The following is a 23,092-nucleotide window of genomic DNA, read 5'->3' on the forward strand; positions in this document are numbered from 1 at the left end:
TTCAGATCCAGCAGACGGGTAGTCTGGACAAGGCCGTGTCCTGGGCCCACCAGTTCCCCTATGCCCATCCACTCTGGCTTGGACCGTTCCTTGGCTTTCTGAACATCTATGAGCCTGACTACGTCAAAGCTGTGTACAGTCGTGGTGGTGAGGACTCCTGGAGAGGGCGGTCCTTCCTAAGAGCAAAGATGCTGACAGCCTAGTGCGGGGAGGGGGGTCTGTGCCCTAAGTCTGGGAAAAGTCGGCAAGGATTCAATCCTACTTTACAAAGAAGCCTTCTCTGGGAACCACTCTGTCTCCTCTTGACCTGAGCCTCCTCCTCCTCCTACAGACCCTAAGGCTTCGGATGTGTATGACTTCTTTCTCCAGTGGATTGGTGAGTAGGATATACCTGCCTTCCCTGCCCTTCCTTTTCCTGTCTCTTGGTGCTGGGTGACCAGGATGCTGCCCTGCCCCTCCTCCTCTCTGCCATGCCCCAACTCAATCAGTTATTCCATTAACAAGACCTCCTAGTCTCCATGTGCCCATCTAAGCTCTGCACAGAGGGGAGACAGGGGACAGGCAGGAGAGGTCCTGGCTGGTAGGGAAGCAGGGCTGAGGCCCCTTTCATTGACAGTTCCTTCTTTTTCTCTAGACAGTCAGAGCAAGGGCTCTGGAGAAAGTGTGAGTGTGATGAATAGCTCCCTGGAAGAGATGGCATTGGGTCTTACAGGAACTTTTAGTGGGTGGTGCCAGCCAGGGGAAGGACCTGAGAAAAGGTGAAGTGGTACCACTAAGGCTGGTGTAACCAGAGACTGTCAGAGCAGCTAGAAGACAGAGTGTGGTGGGGAGATGAGCTGGGTGGGGAGGGTTGGCTGGTCTTGGCTGCTAGATTGAGGATTGTGGCTTGATGTTGATAGATGGGAGTGATTGAGTATTCTTGAGCCAGGGCTATAAGCTTCTCCTTTTACTCACGATCCCATGGTATCCTCAATATCTTCTTGGGAGCTGAGGAAGGGCAGGACAAAGAGGATGAAAACATTCCCAGGCCTATTTACTCTTCTGGTAACATAAGCCCCCCAAAGAAACCAAAGAGTGAGAAACCAAACCAAACCCATTACCATTGAGTTGATCCCTACTCATAAAAAAAAAAAAAAAAAAAAAATAGCAACCCTAAAGGACAGAGTAGAACTTCCCATAGGGTTTCCAAGGCTGTAATCTTTAGGGAAGCAGAGTTTTTACATTTTTCTCCCCTGGAGCAGCTGGTGGTTTCGAACCACCAACTTTTGGTTAGCAGCTAAGCACTTAGCAACTGTGCCACCAGGGCTCCTTTTATGCAGTAACATAAGGAAGTCTTTTTTTGGACTTCAGTGTTTTAACCCTGTCTTCAATTATCAAGGAAATCCTGGTAGCATAATGGTTAAGAGTTCAGCTGCTAGCCAAAAGGACGGCGGTTTGAATCTACTAGGCACTCCTTGGAAACCCTATGGGGCAGTTCTACTCTGTACTATAGGGTCACTATGAGTTGGAATCGACTCAGCCACAATGAATTTGGTTTTGGTTTGGTCAATTATTAAAGAGATACAGTGAGGATAAAATGAGAAGACAGACAAAAAATGCTTTGAGAAATACAGAGGCATTTTGAACATAGGAATGCATTTCTATTCCTCTGTGTGTGCATGGTGTGTGTGCGTGTGTGTGTGTGTATGTGTGTGTGTGTAGGATAAGGTCCTGCCTGGGTGCATGAGGCACACACACTATAGATTGTTCCCTAAGACCTGAGGTTGTGACCACAGTCTCAGTGGCTGAGTGTTAAGGCCCTGCAGCCTTACCTCTGTCTGTTTGTCCCCACCAAGCTACGTCCCATTTGCCTGAATCCAGTTTCATCTGACACAAGTCCCTGGAGCCTAGGCTTCGTGAGGGCAACCAGGAGGCAGAAGCTGAGCCACTGCCACCCACTGTGTCTTGAGGTCCTGGAAGTTGTGAATACTAGCTCTGTCCAAAGATTCCTGGCTACCTGGGGTTGGGGGCACAGACGGCAATACTGTGTCTCTTAGCAACCACGCCTCGATGGGTCTGGCTTGGGGCTGGCATGCCAACACGAGCCATCTGCTTGGTCCCAGGCTGCAAGGGGCTGGGCAGGACTGCCCTCCCTCTTCCATTCCTTCCCCAGGAAAAGGCCTGCTGCTCCTCGAGGGTCCCAAATGGTTCCAGCACCGCAAGCTGCTCATACCTGCCTTTCATCATGATGTACTGAAGCCCTACGTGGCTGTGTTTGTCGACTCCACATGCATTATGCTGGTGAGCTCCCTGTGCCAGGCTCCTGGAGAGTATCAACTTCTGGGCTAGCCCCCAATGTCCACTGGTAGGGGCCTGAAGAACTGGGGAAAGCCAGGTGGTTCACGGCAGTGAGGAACCGCTGAGGCCTGAGGCCCCATTCTTTTGGCAACAGCAATGCAAAACCCCTGCTATGACAGACACCTGCAGCAGCCAGGAACTGACCTGATGATGAAGCTCCAAGTGTCCAGGCAGCCACTGGTCCTTGTCCACCAAGAGACTCAGCCCTCCCCCTTCTCAGGGCAAAGGGGCTTTGCAAGGCTTAAATAAGGCTCCAAATGTAGCAGATTTGAGGGTTGCCTATATCTGAGGATATCAGGAAGGCCTTTCACCTCTCCAAAGTGTCTTCTCCTCATCCTCCGCTTGCTATAGCTGCCTAAAAAATGTCATTAGCAACTCATCTCTAACAGGGATTTCAGGTGTCAGGGATCAGGCTCAGAGTCTCAGGGTTGCATGATCCCTAAGCTCACCCAGGCTAGTCTTTCCCTTGGCAGGAAACTCCTCCTTAGCACCGCTGGCAGGCCTGGCTCACACCACCTGTCCTAGGAAGATCCTCACCTCTTCTTGGCCCTCTTGTTCTTATAGGCTGCTTCTGGCTGGGAGAAAGTGTCTGTGTGTGCTCTGTAAGGCCAGCCACCTGGTCCTGTCTCCCCCCAAGCCTCTGCCTGCACCCTACATTCCAGTAGGATAGAGGGCAGGGCAGGGCCCGGGTGTGTGTGTATGAGGCAGGACTTGGTGAGGAATGGTAGATGTGGATCCTGGAGGGCAGGGATGGGACATCCAGCTAGGCTGCCTCCCCACTGCCCCACATTCCTTCTGTTTTTTGGCTCCAGGACAAGTGGGAGAAAAAGTCTCGTGAGGATAAGTGCTTTGACATCTTCTGTGATGTGGGCCACATGGTGCTGGACACACTCATGAAGTGCACCTTTGGCAGAGGAGATAGCGGCCTGAGCCACAGGTCACGGGGCACCTCAGGGCTGACCATACTTTCTGCCCAAGCTGGCTAAGAGGAGAGAGCTGGCAGGGTTCCTGGAGCCCTGGTCAGAGAGGAAATAGGATCTGGCCCTAGGGGGCTACAGCTCTAGGGGAGCAGGAGACTTGCCCATGGTGGGGGGACGCATTGTGGCTTTAGTGTGGAGCTTAAGGGCGGGGAGAGGGAGGGCAGAGAGGGCTGTGGTTGGGGCTGGATTCCTGGAATGGGAGCTGTTCTGGATTTTCTCCTGGATCAGTGTCTGAGTCACTACTCCCTCCCTCTGCTGTCCAGGGACAACAGCTACTACCTGGCAGTCAGCGACCTCACCCTTCTCATGCAGCAACGCATTGACTCCTTCCAGTACCACAATGACTTCATCTACTGGCTCACCCCCCATGGCCGCCGCTTCCTGCGGGCCTGCCAGGTGGCTCATGACCACACAGGTGGGCATTTCCCCCAGGGTCCAACCCCAGGAAGCCTGAGTTCTACGGCAGCCACTCCCCGGACCCTCTGGAATCCCACTCCCTTGCTGGGCCCCAGCTTTCCCTTTGGGCAGAGGATGGGCTCCTCAGCAGTGATACTCTGTGCTCCCGACCCAGACCAGGTCATCAGGGAGCGGAAGGCAGCCCTCCAGGACGAGAAAGAGCAGGAAAAGATCCAGAAAAGGAGACACCTGGACTTCCTAGACATTCTCCTCGGGGCCTGGGTGAGTGTAGAGTTGCCTATCCCCACTCTTAAACTGGCCCCAGAGACCATTCTGGCACTCACCCCCTCCCCTCAACCTCCTAAGGCAGGACTCACTGTACAGGAGAGAGGTGGTTAAGCATTTTCCATCTGTTTTCCCAGCGAAAATGACCTGTCATTGTCCTGTGACACATCAGCAAAGTCTCAGAGGAGGAAATGTGCAGGGTGCAGATGGGCCGTGGTATCTGGTTGGTAGAAGGCCCTGATGACTAATTTTAGATAGCAAAAACGAAGGAAACCCTCAGTGAGATAGATGGGTTAATAGAATAACTGCAACAATGGACTCGAACATACAAACCATCATGAACATGGCATAGGACCGGGCAACATTTAATTCTGTTTTATACGGGGTTGCGGTGAAGTGGAACCAATTCAATGGCAACTAACAACAACAACAAGATCCTGAAGATCTTGGCACCTTAGAATCTTAGAGTTCATTCATTCGTTTCTTTACCCATCCACAAACCCATTGAGCTCCTACCCTCGGCTAGGCCCTGTGCTAGGGATATAGAGATGAGAAAGACCTGTCTGTACCTCCCAGAAGCTTACTGGCTAGTGGAGGAGACGGTGGACATTGATAAAGATGTCTTCTTCTACCAGGTGGCTTTCCATGCACCAAGTGAGCAGATCTGACATCAAGGCTGTGTAAGGTCATAGGTCACTCAACAAAGGGACCCAGGAAGGCTTCCTGGAGTAGGAGGCATCCAAGATGGGTTTTCACAGATAGGAACCCCCCAGTCTGAAAAGGAGGTTTTGTACCATCCCTTGGGCTTTCATTTGATAGTCTACTATTATGAGTACTTCTTGGTACCTACCTCAGATTTCTTGAGTGGTCACACTATGCCTTCCCTAACTCAGGATGAAAATGGGAGCAAGCTGTCAGACGAAGACCTCCGGGCTGAGGTGGACACGTTCATGTTTGCAGGACACGACACCATCAGCAGCGGCATCTGCTGGTTTCTCTACTGCATGGCCCGGTACCCCGAGCACCAGGATCGTTGTAGGGAGGAGATTCGTGAGATCTTAGGGGACCGGGATACCGTACAGTGGTGAGTGAGACTGAGGGTGAGCCTAGTCTGCCCTGCTCAGCTCCAGCAAAGGCCATTCTGTCCTGCGTCATCCATGGACAACCCAGGGTCATCCTACAAACAGTGGGGGTGGCAACAGCTCTTTGGCCCCCCCAATGCTGTAGTTTTGTTTTGTGGGGAGAGGGGAAGAACAGATGCACCCCCAGCACATTCTGGTAAAATGGAGCCTTTTCAGATGTGAGTAACAGAGAAGACTGCCAACAGACGGCAGAACCTGACTACAGTTCTGATATTCTGGATAGAGCAGAGACAGTTAAAAGAAAAAGAGGTGGAAACTCAGGATGAACCAAACTGGGTCTGTGAGGACTGCTGATCCCTAACCACCTGCCTTTGGATGGCACTGCACAGCCTACCAGACTCTGGCCTCTTCTTCTGGTGAAGGAGAAAAGTCTGTTGCCCAAACACCCTGCCTTAAAATCTTTCAGTGATTCCTTCCTGTTTCTTAGCTCAAGCCTGAAGTCATTAACATAGGATCGACTCCCAGCCTCTCTTTCAGCTCCATCTTCTTGACCTTGGGGATCGCTCACAGGCTCCTCTCCTACCACCGCCCCTACTCTCTCACTTCTCACACTCTCCTTTTGGCCTCTTTCCCTCAGGGCCTGGGCATCAGTGGCTCATATCAGCTTACTCCCTGGGCTCCTGCACTGCCCCCAGCTCAGGCTAGACACACAGCAGAGGTGGAGGGATGCTGAGTCACGGAGAAGTCTATAGGTTCACTTGGGAGAAGCCGAACCTATAACTCCGGGGTCTGCAGATTTGGAGGATAAAGTCCCCATGATCCATTTTTGCTGGCTAGGTATTGAGAAACCTGTCAGGATATCCAGCCAGGTGCTGTTAAAGAAGAGGGTAGGGCAAAGAGGAGGAGGAGCCAAGATGCTGCCCTTGGGAAGTATTTAAACACAAACTCTAAAAGTGAGAGAAAACTGCAGATGGAGTGGGATATTCAAGGACAAGATTGAGTGGCCTGGATGTGGAGGGCAGAGGAAGGGTGAAACTCAGATAGGGAGAAAAAGTGGGCACCAGGTGCTCCAGGTAGAATAACAAGGTAAGCAAAGCATGTAGGCAGGGGCATGAAATATTTATCTTTTTCACTTCATTGCATCTAGAAATTAAAGCAGCTTAACAAGTTGCCATTGAGACGACTCCAACTTGTGGCGATCCTGCATGTGTCAGAGTAGAACTGTGCTCCGTAGGGTTTTCCGTGGCTAATTTTTCAGATGTAGATTGCCAGGCTTTCTTCTGAGGTACCTCTGGGTGAATTAGAACTTTCAACCTAAGGACTCCTAAAGCAGCTTAAAAAAAACAAAAAAACCAACACTGTTGCTGTCGAGTCAATTCCGACTCAAACAACCCTGTAGGACAGAGTAGAACCGCCCCATAAAGTTTCCAAGGAGCAGCTGGTGGATTCAAACTGATGATCTTTTGGTTAGCAGCTGAGCCTCACCACTGTGCCACCAGGGATCCAAAGAACTATGGTTAGATGCCACAAGGCAGGTGGCAATGCCTTAACCATACGTGTGTTGTAAGGCCCGAGGGCTTCTTCCATCCTTGTCAAGGGGAGTGCTAACCTTCTCTCCTTTCATATAACATGACATAAAGCAGCTTAGAAGACACATATTTAATAAAACAGTAAAAACACAAACAGAAAATCAGGATTGGGAGAAAAAAAGACTTTGAGTTTGGGGCGCTGTAATAAGGTATTACACAGGGGTTATGGCTGAACCTCCCATTTGGTTTTGAGCTTCCTGGTGGCCAAAGGAAAAGAGAAACAATCTTTTACTTGAGCTTTACTTGTTCATACATTTATTACTTCTTTCAAAACAAAACAAACCAAACCCAGTGCAGTCAAGTCGATTCTGACTCATAGCGACACTATAGGGCAGAGTAGAACTTCCCCATAGAGTTTCCAAGAAGCGCTTGGTGGATTTGAACTGCTGACCCTTTGGTTAGCAGCTGTAGCACTTAACCACTACGCCACCAGTGTTTCCGTACTTCATTCGGCGATGTTTATTTGCCCCTGCTCTGTGCCATTCCAGATTGGCCAGGGAATCCAAGCAGAACCTGAAGAATTGTCCCTTGTGGGGTTACCCGTGGGGCCCTGAGAGACACAGGAGTGATCTTGTCTTTGATGGCTTCTTTGTGCTTTCCCAACATGGTGGTGAAGATGAGGAGGGGGTAGAGAGAAGTGGAGCCAGAAGCCCTGGGTCAGAGTGACCACCCAGTGTCTGGTCTGGCCTGGGCACTTGGAGCCCTTGTGCCTTTCTGCCCACTGGGGGTGTGGTAGTAAGGGGCAAAATTAAGGCTGTGGGCTGTCTTGCCCCAGGAACCCATTGCTCCCCAAGCCCAAATTGGCCTCGCTGTGTCACTGGCAGGGATGATCTGGGCAAGATGACCTACCTGACCATGTGCATCAAGGAGAGCTTCCGCTTGTACCCACCGGTGCCCCAGGTGTACCGCCAGCTCAGCAAGCCTGTCAACTTTGTGGATGGCCGCTCTCTGCCTGCAGGTGAGCTGCAGCAGATTGAGGGTGGAAGTAGAGTCCTCTAGTGTGCCCTGTGACACCTCTATGCACTGGACCAAATCTTTACACCCTATGGGGAAGAGCTCAGGCTTTGGGTTCAGAGAACCCTGGGTCCAAATCCTAGCTCCACAATTTTAGGCTGTGTGGGTAAATCCATCATCTGTTAACTGGGAATAAGAAGAGGACAGGCCTTACAAGGTTGTTATTAGGGTTAGAGATAATGCTTGTCAGGGTTGTCACAAAGGGCCATACAGATTGTGCACTGAGCAACCTCAGGAAGTATCATCCGTTTAGACTATGATCCTGTGCAGTGAACAATCTGTACAACTGCATGTGGCAGCTTCTTAAAGAGTGCTTGGCCGTGTACACGGTCCATAGTTAGCACCCAATGAAGGGATGCTGTTACTATTGATAGTATCATGTTATGAATAATCGCTTCCCTGAGTGACAGTTAATTGAGAGTAGAAAAAGTGTAATAGGTTCTCCCCATCCTACTTCGCAGTGAGATGGGCTCATTCCTCCCTGTTTTTCATTCCACAAATGTTTGTGCCTTGGTCTGTGCCCAGTGCCGGGGCTATACGAACTGAGTGTGGTGGCCACCAAAAGCATTTTGACGAGCTGAATGTGGCAGTGAGCTCTCAGGCAAGGGTTGGTGACCCTTGTGAGGAGGTGGGTCTGGCTGTCCTAGGACCTCTGGTCATCAGGCTTCTGCTCTACCCACAGGCAGCTTGATCTCTCTGCACATCTATGCCCTCCACAGGAATGGCAACGTGTGGTCCGACCCAGAGGTATCCCCATCCTTGGCCCTGGAGATAAGGTGGGGTGGTGGCAGGGTATCTAGGTTACTCTCCTCCAGCATCCAGCAGATGTTTAAGCAAGAGTCTGTCTACTTAGGTCTTTGACCCCCTGCGTTTTACCTCTGAGAATACAGCTGGACGTCACCCCTTCGCCTTCATACCCTTCTCTGCAGGGCCCAGGTACGGAGAGGCCCAGCATGCTCTGGCACTTAGAAGTGAGGGGTGGGGGAAGTGGGCCGCTTTGTAGGGGACATCATTTGGGGCTCTCTGTGAATGAGAGGAACCAGGAAGGGAGTGGGGTGATCCTAACACAGGAGAGAGTTCCAGCGCCCTTCTTCATTCCATTATCATTCCCCATCTTTTTCTTGGGAGGTGGACGGATGTTACAGGAGAGACTCTCACGCCGGACCACTCAATATTAATCTCCTCAGTCTGGGACACTCACCATATTCTCAGGGCTGTTTCTTAAGGCCAGATCAATCAATCAGCTAATTATTCATACAAAACTAGTTACTGATTTTGGTTGGCCACTGAGAACACCTATTTCATCAGATCTGCTGCCTAATTTTTGGAGGTAGCTCTGATTTTCTCCGGACACCCCAGAGCCTGAGGGCCCTTTTTGTGCTCACTGCAGGAATTGCATCGGACAGCAGTTTGCCATGAACGAGGTGAAGGTGGTCACGGCCCTTTGCTTGTTGCGTTTTGAGTTATCCCTGGACCCCTTGCAGCCACCCATCAAGATGCCCCAGTTGATCCTTCGTTCCAAGAACGGCTTCCACCTCCATCTGAAGCCACTGGGCCCAGGGTCTGGGATGCAGCTTCACTGAGAGTAGGATCTCCAGTCAGCTGAGGCTGGGGCCTGTTCCCGGACACTGCCCTCCCCATGCTGAACTAGGATTCACTGTGGCTCCCTTCGCTGGGGAGGCTTGTAGGTTAGAAGGGGAGTGGGACCTACACAGACATACACATTGAGGACATGCCATGTAACTATGTGAGCCTACAAATGTTTATGCACATATGTAGAGCTCATTCACTGATTCAACAAGCACTTAGTAAGCACCTACTTTCTTTTAAAATTTCATTTATCCCTTGTGGTTTGCAATATTTTCATAATGTACCTCACTAAATGAATAATTTCTTTTATAAGGATCAGCACAAAGCTAGTTCCTCTGAGATGGAGGTTAAAGATGTCCCAAATGTTCAGCTTTTCCAAACTGCTAAACCACTCCATCATCTCTAACATCAACTATTGCCCCTCCCCTCAGTACTTTCCCTCTGGTCTTTGGGTTTGGTAATTCACTGCAACATCTCACAGAACTCATGAACCATACTTACAGTTAAGTGGTTTATCGGGGGAAGTAACAGGGTACAACTTGGGATCAGGAAGAACTCAGAAGTAACAGGAACAACTCAGGATACAGTTCTTGATCAGGACAGCTTCTTCTCACCCTCTGCTACTGGGCTGTGCTATGGGCCTTCTTGGGCAAGCTCTGTGGGTCAGCAAGCCCCACCGCAGCTGTCTTGAGCTGCTATTGCTCTTGCTACTCCTGGGCCTCTGTCTCTTGCTCTCTTCTATGTTACAGCTCCTCTCTCTCTCTCTGAATCTCCCCTTAAGCTTGGTGGGATGGTAAAACTGAACAATTCCCTTGTTAGGGTTCCATACACCTTATTTACATGGTCCCACTGCCCTCCCACAAGGATACCATGCACCTTATTTGCATTAGCAGCAAGCTGTCCAATCCCCTTGTTGGGCCACAAACACGTTATTTGCATAGTCCCAGCCAATAATTATGTGGGAGTCACAAAGACTATGGCTAGAAGGGATGTAGCAAGTAATTCACTGCACCATACTCACTCTCACATCCAATCTTATTAAATGCAAGCGGACTCAACAGAAGCTTTGCCTCGGGACTCGTGGTGATGACAGAACAGAGGACAGTCATATGTGGACTGTGGTAGGCTGGGTGATAGCCCCTCAAGGTAACTACACACTCAAGATATCAAGTCCCTGGAAATTGTGAATATATTATATGGCAAAAAGGGCTTTGCAGGTGTGATTACATTAAGGATCTTGACATGGGGAGATTATCTTAGATTATCTGAGTGTGAACAAGTTATCACAAAGGCCTTTATAAGACAAAAGGTAACAGGAAGAAGACAGGAGCAGAGAGAGATTTGAAAATGCTATTGGTTTTGAAGATGAAGGAAGGAGTCATGAGTGAAGGATGCAAGGACAGCTGCTCTAGAAGCTGGAAGAGGCAAAAAATGGAGTTCTTTCTTAGAGCCTCTGGTGGGAGATTGGCCTGTCACCACTGTGGTTTTCATCTGGTGGAACCCGTTCCAGACTTCTGACCTCCATAACTACAAGAGAATACATTTGTGTAGTTTTTTAACAACAGGAAATGCAAACAGAGGTAGTGAAGCCAGCAGAGGAAAATAGATCTTAAGGTGGGCAGACAGGCTGAAGGGCAGACAGGTGAGCAGGAATTAGGTGGACAGTCAGAGACATAGGCTAGTGGGGAAAGGTAGATAGACAGGGAGGGAACCTGGAGAAAGTTTGACAGAGAGAAGGGCAGGCAGGCTGGTGGACAGGAGGTAGGAGGTCAGGCAGGTAGCAGATATGTAAGGGGAGGGAAGGGAAAGAAAGAGAAGGAAAAAGAAATAAGGGGAAGATAAATAAGAAGGGGAGGGACAGAGGAACAGGAAGACAAGATGGAAGTCAGGAGGCTTTCTGAGGGAAATGGATGGGGTGAGCCTGTCCTCGTCCCCACCAAGATTAGAGAAGCTTCTCAGATGCATGTGAATCCCATTTCTGGACTTCAACACAACTCCTGGCACAAACATGGGGACCTTGGTGGGGTCTGGTGACCATTGAAAGTGGAGCAGGGTCAGGGCCATGGCCACCTTCAGCTCTCCATGGCAAAGTGCTTCCCAAAGCAGTTCCAGGGCTAGGGTGGAAAAGCCAAGGGAAAGAAGCCTCAGACCATGTTCTGAGTTGAGCAGGCATTGGCCACTGAGCCCCCCTTGGAACTGGACATTCAGGCCCTCTTTAGGGGGTCAGCTCCCAATCCTTATAAGTCACACACCTCCAATCTCATGCCTTGGTCACATAATCCCTTGACCTTTGACAAATCCTCCCACTCTTCCAGGCCTAGCTCCTAACTCCTACTTGTATGCTCAGCAACACTTAGCCGCTACTGAGCTTCTTCGGAACGTACTGGTCTGAGCCCCATATACTGACTTTTTTCCCCCTGTTCTTGCCACAGTCTTGTAGCCATGGCCTCTCTGTCTCAGGTGGAATTGTGCACAAATGCTTTCCTTGGCATTTAAGCCCTTATTATTATTATTTTTTTTTATGGGCTGTTGCTTATCGGTCCAGTAGTGAGGATTTTTGTTTTCTTGATATTAAGGCATCAAAAGACATATTTCATTGGGCATATCTGCTGCAAAAGACCTCTTTAAAGTGAAAAAGCAAAGATGTCACTTTAAGGACTAACATGTGCCTGACCCAAGCCATGGTGTTTTCAATGGCCTCATATGCATGAAAAACTGGACAATAAGTAAGGAAGACTGAAGAAGAATTCATGCCTTTGAATTATGTTGTTGGTGAGGAATATTGAATACACCTTGGACTGCCAGAGAACAAACATATCTATCTTAGAAGTATAGTCAGAATGCTCCTTACAAGCAAGGATGGCAAGACTTTGTCTCACATACTCTGGACATGTTATCAAGAGGGACCAGTCCCCGGAGAAGGACATCATGTTTGATAAAGTAGAGGTCCAGAGAAAAAGAGAAAGACCCTCAGTGGGATGGATTGCCACAGTGGCTGCAACAATGGGCTCAAACATAGCAAAAATTATGAGGATGGAGCAGGACTGGGCAGTGTTTCATTCTGTTGTATATAGGGTCACTATGAGTCAGAACCAACTTGACAGTACCTAACAACAACACAACGGACTGTTGCTTTGTCCACCTTTACCTGTCCAGCTCCACTTCCTAGCTGAGGGTCCTGTTGTTGGTATCACTGAGAATGCCCTCCCCCTACCTCTGCCTGCCCACATCCTCAAAGCTCAGCTGCAATTGAACAGCCTGCCCTCATCCCCTTGCCCAGCTGTTGTTTCTCTCCCTCCTCGGGCCCCAGTACACCACTAGTGTTTCATTCAAGAACACATCCCAGTCCAGTGTCTAGGACAGTGTCAGGAACATGGGAATATTCAATAAGCTGTTCAACAAGTGAGTGAGTGAATGAATGAATTAATGAATAATTGATGTCTCTTGAGCTACAGTTTTTTGTTTTTATTTCTGTACAACACATTCCTGTCCTTCCTTGAAGGCTCTTGGAGGTAGAGACAGTATCTTTCATCTCTGTATTCCCATCTCCCAACACAGGACTAAGGACACAAGATACAGGTTTAATTAACATTTTCATAATTTATTTAAATTAAGTTAATAGAATAAAACAAAATAAGATGGAATGGAATCAAATAAAATTTTTTTTTAATAGTTTTTTTAATAGTAATTCAGTACCCAAGGCTCTACTGCTTTCTAGTGGTAGCAACAGGGTTTGCAGCCAGTGTTTAGAAGGAGGAATCAATCAATTCAGGGGAAACTAAATCCTGGAAAGAGAACTGTGGAAACACTCTACGCTTAAGGCCATTTCTCTGGACTATGACTCACCAATTGAAAAATTCACAGAATTGTGGATTCATCAAAGCCCTTTTCTTCTAAACATTTACAAAGTTTATGGCAGTTTATATTTCACAGTAGCAGTTCAGCAGCCTTGATATTTTCACAGAGCTATTTTGAAGTATACTTGTCCAGCTCAACTGAATAGCCAGTTCAAGTATGTTTTATAAGTTACACACCAGGAACTTTTTAAACGAAAAATTGTTGGTCTTCACTTAAAAGCAGCCATTTGGCTTAGTTTTTAATGGTTTTATTCCCGCCAACAATGGACTATGTAGACTCTGTGTGTAAATTCATAGATTATAGACTCCACTATAGAAATTTGCCAAGAGGGAAAGTTGTCACGGGAATGTGAACCTTAGCACGCAGTGAAAACCTTTGTTGGGATAAACCGCAAAAATTGAGAAGACATAAATTGGTGTAAAATTTCCTTTAAAAGACAACCATAACATTTCAGGTATATGGATTGAACACTTGAGACCATGTAAGACATTTGGAAATCAAAACCCACGCAAGCTATTCCTTGATGCAGCAAGGAGACAGATTGGTGAATGAAGTAGAAAAGAATGTGTGGGAAGACAGACATTCATTTCTGAAGAATCTTAACAACTGACAAAAGCATAACACCAGAAGTGTGAAACACGCAACACCAAATGAAACCCGTTGCTGTCAAGTTGATTGCAACTCATAGCGACCCTATAGGACAGAGTAGAACTGCACCACAGGGTTTCCAAGGAGCACCTGGTGGATTCGAACTGCCAACCTTTTGGTCAGCAGTTGAGCTCTTAACTACTGTATCACCAGTGTACAAGAAACTCTAATTCTGAAGAGATATAGTCTTAAAGTGAGGAAAACACCAGAATACACTGAACTTTGGAAAATCCACTTGTGCTGAAGATCAGCTGCGTTTGGCAGAGAGCAGTAGGGGCAGAGTCTCCATGGCTTCCCTGGAAATTTGCCTTTCTTTCGTACAGACATGCACACAAGACCCCTTCCCACAAACACCAACACATACCAGGCATAGCTCTGGCTGTCACCTATGCACACAGAAGATCACCAACTGCAGGTGAGTTTGGTGACACTTTCAGCATGCCCAGTGACCCTCTACCCCATCACCTCATCTTGATCTTCCTGAGAAAGGCAGGAAAGCATGGCCATGTTGAGCAGGGCCCAGTGCAGACTGGAGGATCAAACACTTGCAGAGACAGCACCAGGGCCAAGGCACCTAGAAGTCAAGCCCCTCTTTCCAATCATGAGCCTAAAACTGATGAGGGAGAAAGTCCTTGTAATCTACTTTTGAAAATCAATCAACAAAAGCATAATGGGTCACAACAAAGTATTGTCTGATATAGCACTGGAAGATGAGCCCCTTAGGTTGGAAGGCAACAATGGATTCAAACATACCAATGATCACGAAGATGGTGCAGGACCTGGCAACATAAGGCTATGAGGGGCAGAGCTGACTTGAGGGCAACAACAACCACAACGACAAAATCACTAGTGGGTATAACATAACTGATGGGCTTCTATTCTCAAGAAAGGACAAGAAGAGGCGATCCAAGAGGATGGAGTAGTCAGAGGCTTCATAATGTCTCTCACAATAAAGACCCGAGAAAACAAGTGAATCAGATATAGATGACAATCTTGGAACTTTGATCATCAAAGACAAGGCTGAAGAATTGGACCAAATGTTGAGTGGAAGAAGAGACAGTATAAAAACAATGAACAAGGTTAATTATGGCTTGCTAATGCCCTGGTAGCGAAACCTGAACAATGCGGCCATATTGAGACAAAGCAAGTAGCATTCCCAGCTGAAACTTCTATCACCTGGTGCAGCCAAGCAGAAGCGACTCTACACTCACGTCCAGAGCCAGGAAGGAGAGCTTCCCGCCCTGCAGAAGTTAAATGTATACATTCCACCCATGGTTCCCACCCCAGCCCCCTGAGGGCCTGTGGGGCCCCCACTTTTCTAACCCATCTCCCCTTCCCACAATATGATCTTAGTCTGGTGGCATCCACCACCACCCCACCCCTTAAGCCAGGAGCCCACAGACTGGAGGCACCAGCCCATTCATTCAGCCACTTGCACCAGGGACCCATGGACCTGCAGCACCTCCTACTCCTTCCAGCCACTCATGACCAGGGCCTGAGGACCGATGGTGCCTCCCACTCCCTTTGGCCACCCACGTCAGGGCCCTGAAGACTGGCAGTACCCCCTATTCCCTCCAGCCACTCATGCTGGGGCCCTGAGGGCTGGCAGTGCCTCCCATTCCATCCAGCCACTCATGCTGGGGGCTTGAGGGCTGGTGGTTCCTCCCACTCCTTCCAGCCACCTGCATCAGGGACCCAAGGACCAGTTTGCCTCCTATTCCCTAAAGTCATCTGTGCTGGGGGCCCTAGGACTGGCTGCACAACTTCCCCCGTGATGTGCTGTAGCAGATGGGGGCATACCCTCCAGCTGAGCACCTGCAGACAGGCCACATCCTTCTGCCTTACACCCCCACACACAACTGGAGGTTTGTGCCCATTCCGAACACCCACACATAGTCCTGCTCACCCAGGACCATCAGTGAGAGTTTCTACACCACTCACCCAATAATTGATGACCCAGGCACCCTTACCCCAACCATCTGGCAATCAGCAGAGTGCACACACAACATCCAACCCAGGGACCAGGGAGAACACCCCCTGCACCCACAGTCAGGTGACCAGCCAGACAGATACATTACCTCACCAGAAATGCCAGCTACATTCTCAGCAGCCTCCAAGGCCAGTGAACAGAGCCCTGCTCTCACACACCCAGTTGCTGCCCTATCCACCTGGAGACAGGAGGGGAAAGCGTCAATGCAACCAGATTAGGACCAGAGTAGCACACACACCCAGTATACTTGGACATATCAAAACAAAAACAATTCAACACATGGCAAACAAGCATTAAATAAATAAATATAATAACTTCTTGATGCATCAGACACAACAGAAAATATCAAATCACATAAAGAAGCAGGACAAAATCGGTCCAGCAGGTGATCAAAATAAAGAACCAGAAAACCTCCCAGAGGAAGAAATTGTAATGGAACTACCTGATAAAGAATTCGAAGGACTAATATACAGGGCTTCCCAAGACATCAAGAAAAAGATCAAGGAAAACACAGATAAAACCAAGGAAAACATAGACAACATCAAGGAAAACACAGACAAAGCAATAGAAGAATTCAGGAAAACAATACAAGAATAAGACGACAAAATGAATAGACAAATAGAAACCACACTAAAACAGCAACTAGAAGTCCAAAAGATTAACAATAAAATTTCAGAAATAGACAACTCAATAAAAGGATATAGGAGCAGAATTGAAATAATGGATGACAGAATCAGTGTATTTGAAGACAAATCCCTTGACACCAATTTGTTTGAGGAAAAGGCAGAAGAATGAAGAAACCTAAGAATTATGTGGGACACTATCAAGGGAAAAATTTGCATGTGATCAGAGTTTGAGAACAGGGAGGAGGCAATGGAAAACAGAGAGAGTCGTCAAAGATTTGCTAGCAGAAAACTTCCCTAATATCATGAAAGATGAGAAGATATCCACCCAAAATGCTCAATAAACTCCACAGAGGATAGACCCCAAAAGAAAGTCACCAACACATATCATAATTAAACTTGCCAAAACCAAAGACAAAGAAAGAATCCTGAGAGCAACTTTGGAAAAATGAAAAGTCATTTGCAAAGGAGAATCTATAAGACTAAGCTCTATTTACTCGGCAGAAATTATGCAGGCAAGAAGGCAATGGGATGACATACATAAAACATTGAAAGAAAAAAATTGCCAACTAAGAATTATGCATTCAGCAAAATTGTTTCTCAAATATGATGGTGAAATTAGAACATTTCAAATACATAGAAATTAAGGGAATTTGTAAAAACCAGACCAAACTTAAAAGAAATATTAAAGGGAGCCTTTCTGATAGGGTACAAACAACATCAGACAGCAACCTCAGATTAGGACACAGGACAGCATCAGCCAGACACCAACCTAGATAAAGAATTCTGAAAAATAAAACAAAGCTAAAAGACTGAAAACAGGGAACCAGAGATGTCAATCTGTAAATGACAACAATGTCAAAACAAAAAATAGGGAATAAGTGGTATAGTTACAGAACTTTCATATGGAGTGGAAGTCAAGGCAATATCAAGAAATAAAAGGCTGCTTTAAACTTGGGAAGATAAAGGTAAACTTCAAGATAACCACAAAGAAAGTTAATAAACCTACTCAAAAAAATATAAAAGAAGAAAAACATAAAGACTCAGAAAACACAAAATCAACAAGAACCAAAGAAATAAAAGAAAATCCACAAACAGCAGAAAAAATTAAGCAGGACAAAGAAATTTTCAAAACCACAAAAACTGTACAACAAAATGACAGCAGTAACCACATCTGTCATTGATCACAGTGAATGTAAATGGCTTAAATGTACCTGTAAAGAAACAGAGTGGCAGAATGGATTAAAAAAATAATGATAAAAAAACCCCACAACTCATCAATATGCTGTCTATAAGAGAAACACCTTAGACATTAAAGACATAAATAAATTAAAACTCAAAGGATGGAAAAAAATATATCAAGCAAACAATAACCAAAAAAAAAAAAAAAAAGCAGGATTGGCAACATTAGTCCTGTTAAAATAGTCTTTAAGGCAAAATCCACCATAAAAGATAAAGAAGAATGTTATATATGATTAAAGGGTCAATCCACCAGTAGGACATAACCATAATAAATACATATGGACCGAAATGATAGAGATTCAAAATACATAAAACAAACTCTACCAGCATTGGAAAGAGAAAAAGACCATTTCAAAATAATAGTAGAAAACTTCAACATGCCACATTTGGTGGAGGAAAGAACATCTAGAACATTTAGAAAGAAACTTGACAAAGACACAGAAGATCTAAATGCCATAATCAACCAACTGGACCTCATAAGCATATACAGAACACTCCACCTAACAGTAGCAATGGACACATTCTTTTTCAACACACATGGAACATTCTCCAGAATATACCACATTTTAGGCCACAAAGAAAGCCTTAACAAAATCCAAAACATTGAAATAATACAAAATATTTTCTCTGATCACAATGCCATAAAAGTAGAAATCAATATGAGGAATAGCAAAGAAAAAAAAAAAACCAAATATATGGAAACTGAATAACTCCTTGCTTAAAAACTACTAGGTAATAGAAGAAATAAAAGATGGAATAAAAAATTTCCTACAGTCAAATGAGAATGAAAATTCATCTTACCAAAACCTGTGGGGCACAGCAAAAGCAAAGTAAGAGGTCAATTTATAGTAATAAACACACACATCAAAAAAGGAAAAGGGACCAAAATCAAAACATTAACCCTACAACTCAATCAAATAGAAAGAGAGCAGCAAAAGAAGCCCACAGTCACCAGAAAAAAGGAACTAATAATTAGAGCAGAAATAAATAAGACAACAGAAAAACAATAGAAAGAATCAACAAGACCAGAAGTTGGTTCTTTGAAAGGGTCAACAAAATCAACAAACTGTTGAACAAACTGACAGAAGAAAAGCAGAAGAGGAAGCAAACAACCTGAATAAGAAATGAGATGGGTGACATACAACAGAAACAATGGAAATAAAAATAATCATAACAGAATTCTACAAAAAATTGCACTACAACAAATTTGAAAATCTAGAGGAAATGGACTCATTTCTAGAAACACACTACCTACCTAGACTAACACAAACGGAGTTAGAAAAATGGGACAGACTCATAACAAAAAAAGAGATTGAAGAGGTAATAAAAAAGCTTCTCGTCTCCCCCCAAACAAACAAGCAAAAACAAAAACAATCACACACACAAAACTCTGCCCTGAATGGCTTCAGTGGAGAATTTAACCAAACATTCAGAGAAGGAGCTCACATCAATACTGCTTAAATTATGTCAGAGATAGAAAAGGAAGGAATACTCTTAAATTCGCTCTATGAAACCAACACAACTCTGATACATAAAACCATGTAAAGCAACCACAACACACAAAAAAAATTACAGACCAATATCCCTCATGAACACAGAGGCATAAATCCTCAACAAAATTCTAGCCAATAGAATTCAACGTCATGTCAAAAAACGAACAAGCAAACGACAACAACAAAAAAATCACGACCAAGTGGGATTCATACCAGGGAAGCAAGGGTGATTCAACATTAGAAAATCAATCAACATACTCCATCACATAAATTAAACAAAGGAAAAGAATCACATGATTATTTCAATCAATGCTGAAAGCACATTTGATAAAGTCCAACAACCATTCCTGATAAAAATTCTCTGCAGAATAGGAATAGAATGGAAATTCCTCAACACAATAAAGGGCATTTATTCAAAATGAACAGCCAACATTATTCTCAGCAGAGAGCAACTGAAAGCATTCCCCTTGAGAACAGGAACCAGACAAGGATGCTATTTTTCACCACTCTTATTCAATGGTGTGCTGGAAGTCCTAGCTAGAGCAATAAGGCAAGAAAAATAAAAGCCATCCAAATTGGTAAGTAAGAAGTAAAACTACGCCTATTCGCAGATGATATGATCCTATACATAGAAAATTCCAAAGATTCCACAAGAAAGCTACTGGAATTAATAGAAGGATTCAACAAAGTAGCAGGATACAAAATTGACATACAAAAGTCAGTTGGATTCCTCTACGCCACAAAAAGAACTTTGAAAAGGAAATTGGGAATACAAGACCATTTATGAAAGCCCTCCAAAAGATAAAATACTTAGGAATAAATCTAATCAGGAATGTAAAAGAATTATACAAAGAAAACTACAAAACATTACTGCAAGAAACCAAAAGAAACCTACAGAAATGGAAAAATGTACCATGCTCATGGATAGGAAGACTCGACATAGTAAAAATGTCTATTAACCCAAAGTAATTTCATATCTGATCCAAATTTCAACAGCATTCTTTACTGAGATGAAAAAACTAATCAGCAACTTTATATGGAAAAACTAATCACTAATTGCATGTGGAAGGAAAGAGGTCTCAGACGGACAAAGCATTACTGAAGGAAAACAACAGAGTAGGAGGCCTCACACCACCTGATCTCAGAACCTACTATACAGCCGTGGTAGTCAAAGCAACCTGGTACTGGTACAGTGACAGACACATAGACCAATGGAACAGAATTGAGAACCCAGACATAAATCCATCCAGCTGATCTTTGGCAAAGGGCGAAAGTCCACTAAATGGGGAAAAGACAGCCTTTTTAACAAATCATGCTGGGAAAGCTGGATGTCCATTTGTAAAAATATGAAACAGGACCTACACTTCACACCATACACAAAAACTAATTCAAAATGGATCAAAGACTTCAATATAAAACCTAAAACTATAAAGACCATGGAAGAAAAAATAGGGACACCACTAGGGGCCCTAATATATGACATAAATAGAATACCAAACACAACTAAAAATGCATAAACAGCAGAAGATGAACTAGATTAATGGGACCTCCTAAAATTTAAACACTTATGCTTATCAAAAGACCACCAAAAGGGTAAACAGAAGACCTACAGACTGGGAAAAATGTTTGGCCACAACATATCCTACAATGGTCTAATCTCTAAAATTCATAGAAAACCTCAACACCCCAACAAAGGAAAGACAAACAATCCAATTAAAAATGGGCAAAAGATGTGAATAGACACTTCACCAAAGAAGACATTCAGACGGCTAACAAACACATGAAGAAATACTTGTAATCACTAGTCATTAGAGAGACACAAATAAAAAATACGGTGGGATACCTTCTCACCCAGACATTACTGGCACTAATAACAAACTAGTAAAATAGTAAATACTGGAGAGGTTGTGGGAGATTGGGACTCTTATACACTGTTGGTGGAAATGCAAAATGGCATTACCACTATGGAAACCAGTGTGATGCTTCCTTAGAAATCTAGAGATAGACTTACCATATGGCCCAGCAAATCTACTTCTGGGTATATACTCTAAAGAAATAAGAGTTGTGACATGAATAGACATATGCACACCCATTTTCATTGCAACATTAGTCACAATAGCAAAAATATGAACACAACCTAAGTGCCCATCAGCAGATGAATGGATTAACACACTGCGGTGGATACACATAATTGAATACTATGCAGTAATAAAGAATAATGACAAGTCTGCGAAACATCTCACAATGTGGGTGAATTTGGAGCACATTATACTGAATGCAGTAAGTCAGTCACAAAAGGACAATTATTACACGAGAAAACTATAGTAGACCACTATTATGAAAAAACAAAAAAAAAGCTTTGCACAGAGAAAAAAAAATCTTTGATGGTTAGTAGGGAGGGGAAGAGGAGGGAAGGAAAATTAACAAATAGATTGAAGATGTATGTTAATATTGGTGAAGTGAAAGGCAATATACAATATGGGGAAAATCAGCAAAATGTGACTAGGAATATTCTTGCATTCCTCACGAAGAGGGATGCAAGAACAAAGGGCAGCAATGATAATTACTATAGCATAGACAATCCTGCAACAATATAGTATTAACAAACACTAATTTACGAATGAATACATAGGTAGATAGATATGCCAAAAGATGTGGGAGGCTGTAAGGGAACACATCCATCCGCAGATATAGGCTTGATAGTGGATATTTCTGTACATATAACTGTAGGTGCTGCTTATATATTAATATAGACAATAAAGCACACAAGCGTCACAGTCAGGGAAACTTCTTAGACTTAACCAGACACCTCATAGGATAAAGTTCCTAGTTCTAAGACAAAGGACCATAGACTCATGGGATATCTATGCCAATTGGCACAACATAGTTCATAAAGACAAAATTCTGCATCCTACTTTGGTGAGTAGCATCTGGGGTCTTAAAAGCTTGTGAGCAGCCATTTAACATACAACTATTGGTCTTTTACCATCTGAAGCAAAGGAGAGTGAAGAAAAACCAAAGACTCAAGGGAGCGATCGGTCTAAAGGACCGATGGAGCACATTAACCACAGCCTACATGACCTTGAGACCAGAAGAACTAGATGGTACCTGGCTACCACTGATGACTGTTCTGACTGGGATCACAACAGACGGTCCCGAACAAAGTGCGAGAAAAATTGTAGAACAAAAAATCAAATTCACAAAAAAGACCAGACTTACTGGTTTGACAGAGACCGGAGGAACCCCTGAGACTATGGCCCTATGACACCCTTCTGAAGTGGAACTGAAGCCCTACCTGGAGACCACCTTTCAGAAAAACCATAGCAGGCCCATAAAATAAACAATAACACCTGAGAGGAATGTGCTCTTAGAACAGTCAGTTATATGAAATCGAAAGGGCAATATTCTCCTAAAAGCAAAGATGAGAGGGCAGAAAGGGGTAGAAAATTAGGATGAAAGGAAATGGGGACAGAAATGGGGACAGTGCCGACACATCATGGGGAATGAAACCAATGTCATGGAAAACTTTATGTACAAACTATCGAATGGGAAACTAATTTGCTCTGTAAACTTTTCCCTAAAGCACAATAAAAAATTAAATAAGAGCAACTTTTCAAAAGTGTTTTATACTAAATAGTTGAAATAATCTAATTAATCTAACCACTAGCCTTGCACTAAACCTGGACAGAGCCCAGCAACTGTGTAAAACTTAAACCTTTATAATCAGGAGTATAACACTTCTTAACAATACGCTTGCAATTGTTGTTGTTGTTGTTAGGTGCTGTCGAGTCAGTTTTGACTCATAGCGACCCCCTATGCACAACAGAACAAAACACTGCTTGGTCCTGAGCCATCCTTCCAATCATTGTTATGCTTGAGCTCATTGTTGCAGCCACCATGTCAACCCACCTGGTTGAAGGTCTTTCTCTTTTCCGCTGACCCTGTACTCTGCCAAGCATGATGTC

General features: G+C 44.9%; 1 protein-coding gene and 1 non-coding gene across 2 annotated transcripts in view; one reads left to right on the top strand and one right to left on the bottom strand.

The window, feature by feature from the left end:
• The window catches only part of LOC126073060 (cytochrome P450 4B1), a 41,770-nt gene extending 19,021 nt beyond the window's left edge, over window positions 1–22,749 (top strand). Inside the window, exons 2-12 of the mRNA XM_049879209.1 lie at window positions 6–147; window positions 332–376; window positions 2,153–2,280; window positions 3,150–3,274; window positions 3,581–3,732; window positions 3,889–3,995; window positions 4,892–5,082; window positions 7,494–7,627; window positions 8,366–8,430; window positions 8,537–8,619; window positions 9,074–22,749. Of these exons, the coding sequence (XP_049735166.1) occupies window positions 6–147; window positions 332–376; window positions 2,153–2,280; window positions 3,150–3,274; window positions 3,581–3,732; window positions 3,889–3,995; window positions 4,892–5,082; window positions 7,494–7,627; window positions 8,366–8,430; window positions 8,537–8,619; window positions 9,074–9,266 (1,365 nt within the window). The 3' untranslated portion in view covers window positions 9,267–22,749. The remainder of the gene's footprint in view (window positions 1–5; window positions 148–331; window positions 377–2,152; window positions 2,281–3,149; window positions 3,275–3,580; window positions 3,733–3,888; window positions 3,996–4,891; window positions 5,083–7,493; window positions 7,628–8,365; window positions 8,431–8,536; window positions 8,620–9,073) is intronic.
• On the bottom strand, window positions 6,586–6,711 carry LOC126074175 (U6atac minor spliceosomal RNA). The gene has a single exon (XR_007516977.1). It is a non-coding gene; the product is annotated as a U6atac minor spliceosomal RNA (small nuclear RNA).
• Window positions 22,750–23,092: the final 343 nt, after the last annotated feature.

This window comes from Elephas maximus, chromosome 3 (assembly GCF_024166365.1).
Source record: "Elephas maximus indicus isolate mEleMax1 chromosome 3, mEleMax1 primary haplotype, whole genome shotgun sequence".
Classification (NCBI taxonomy): domain Eukaryota; kingdom Metazoa; phylum Chordata; class Mammalia; order Proboscidea; family Elephantidae; genus Elephas; species Elephas maximus.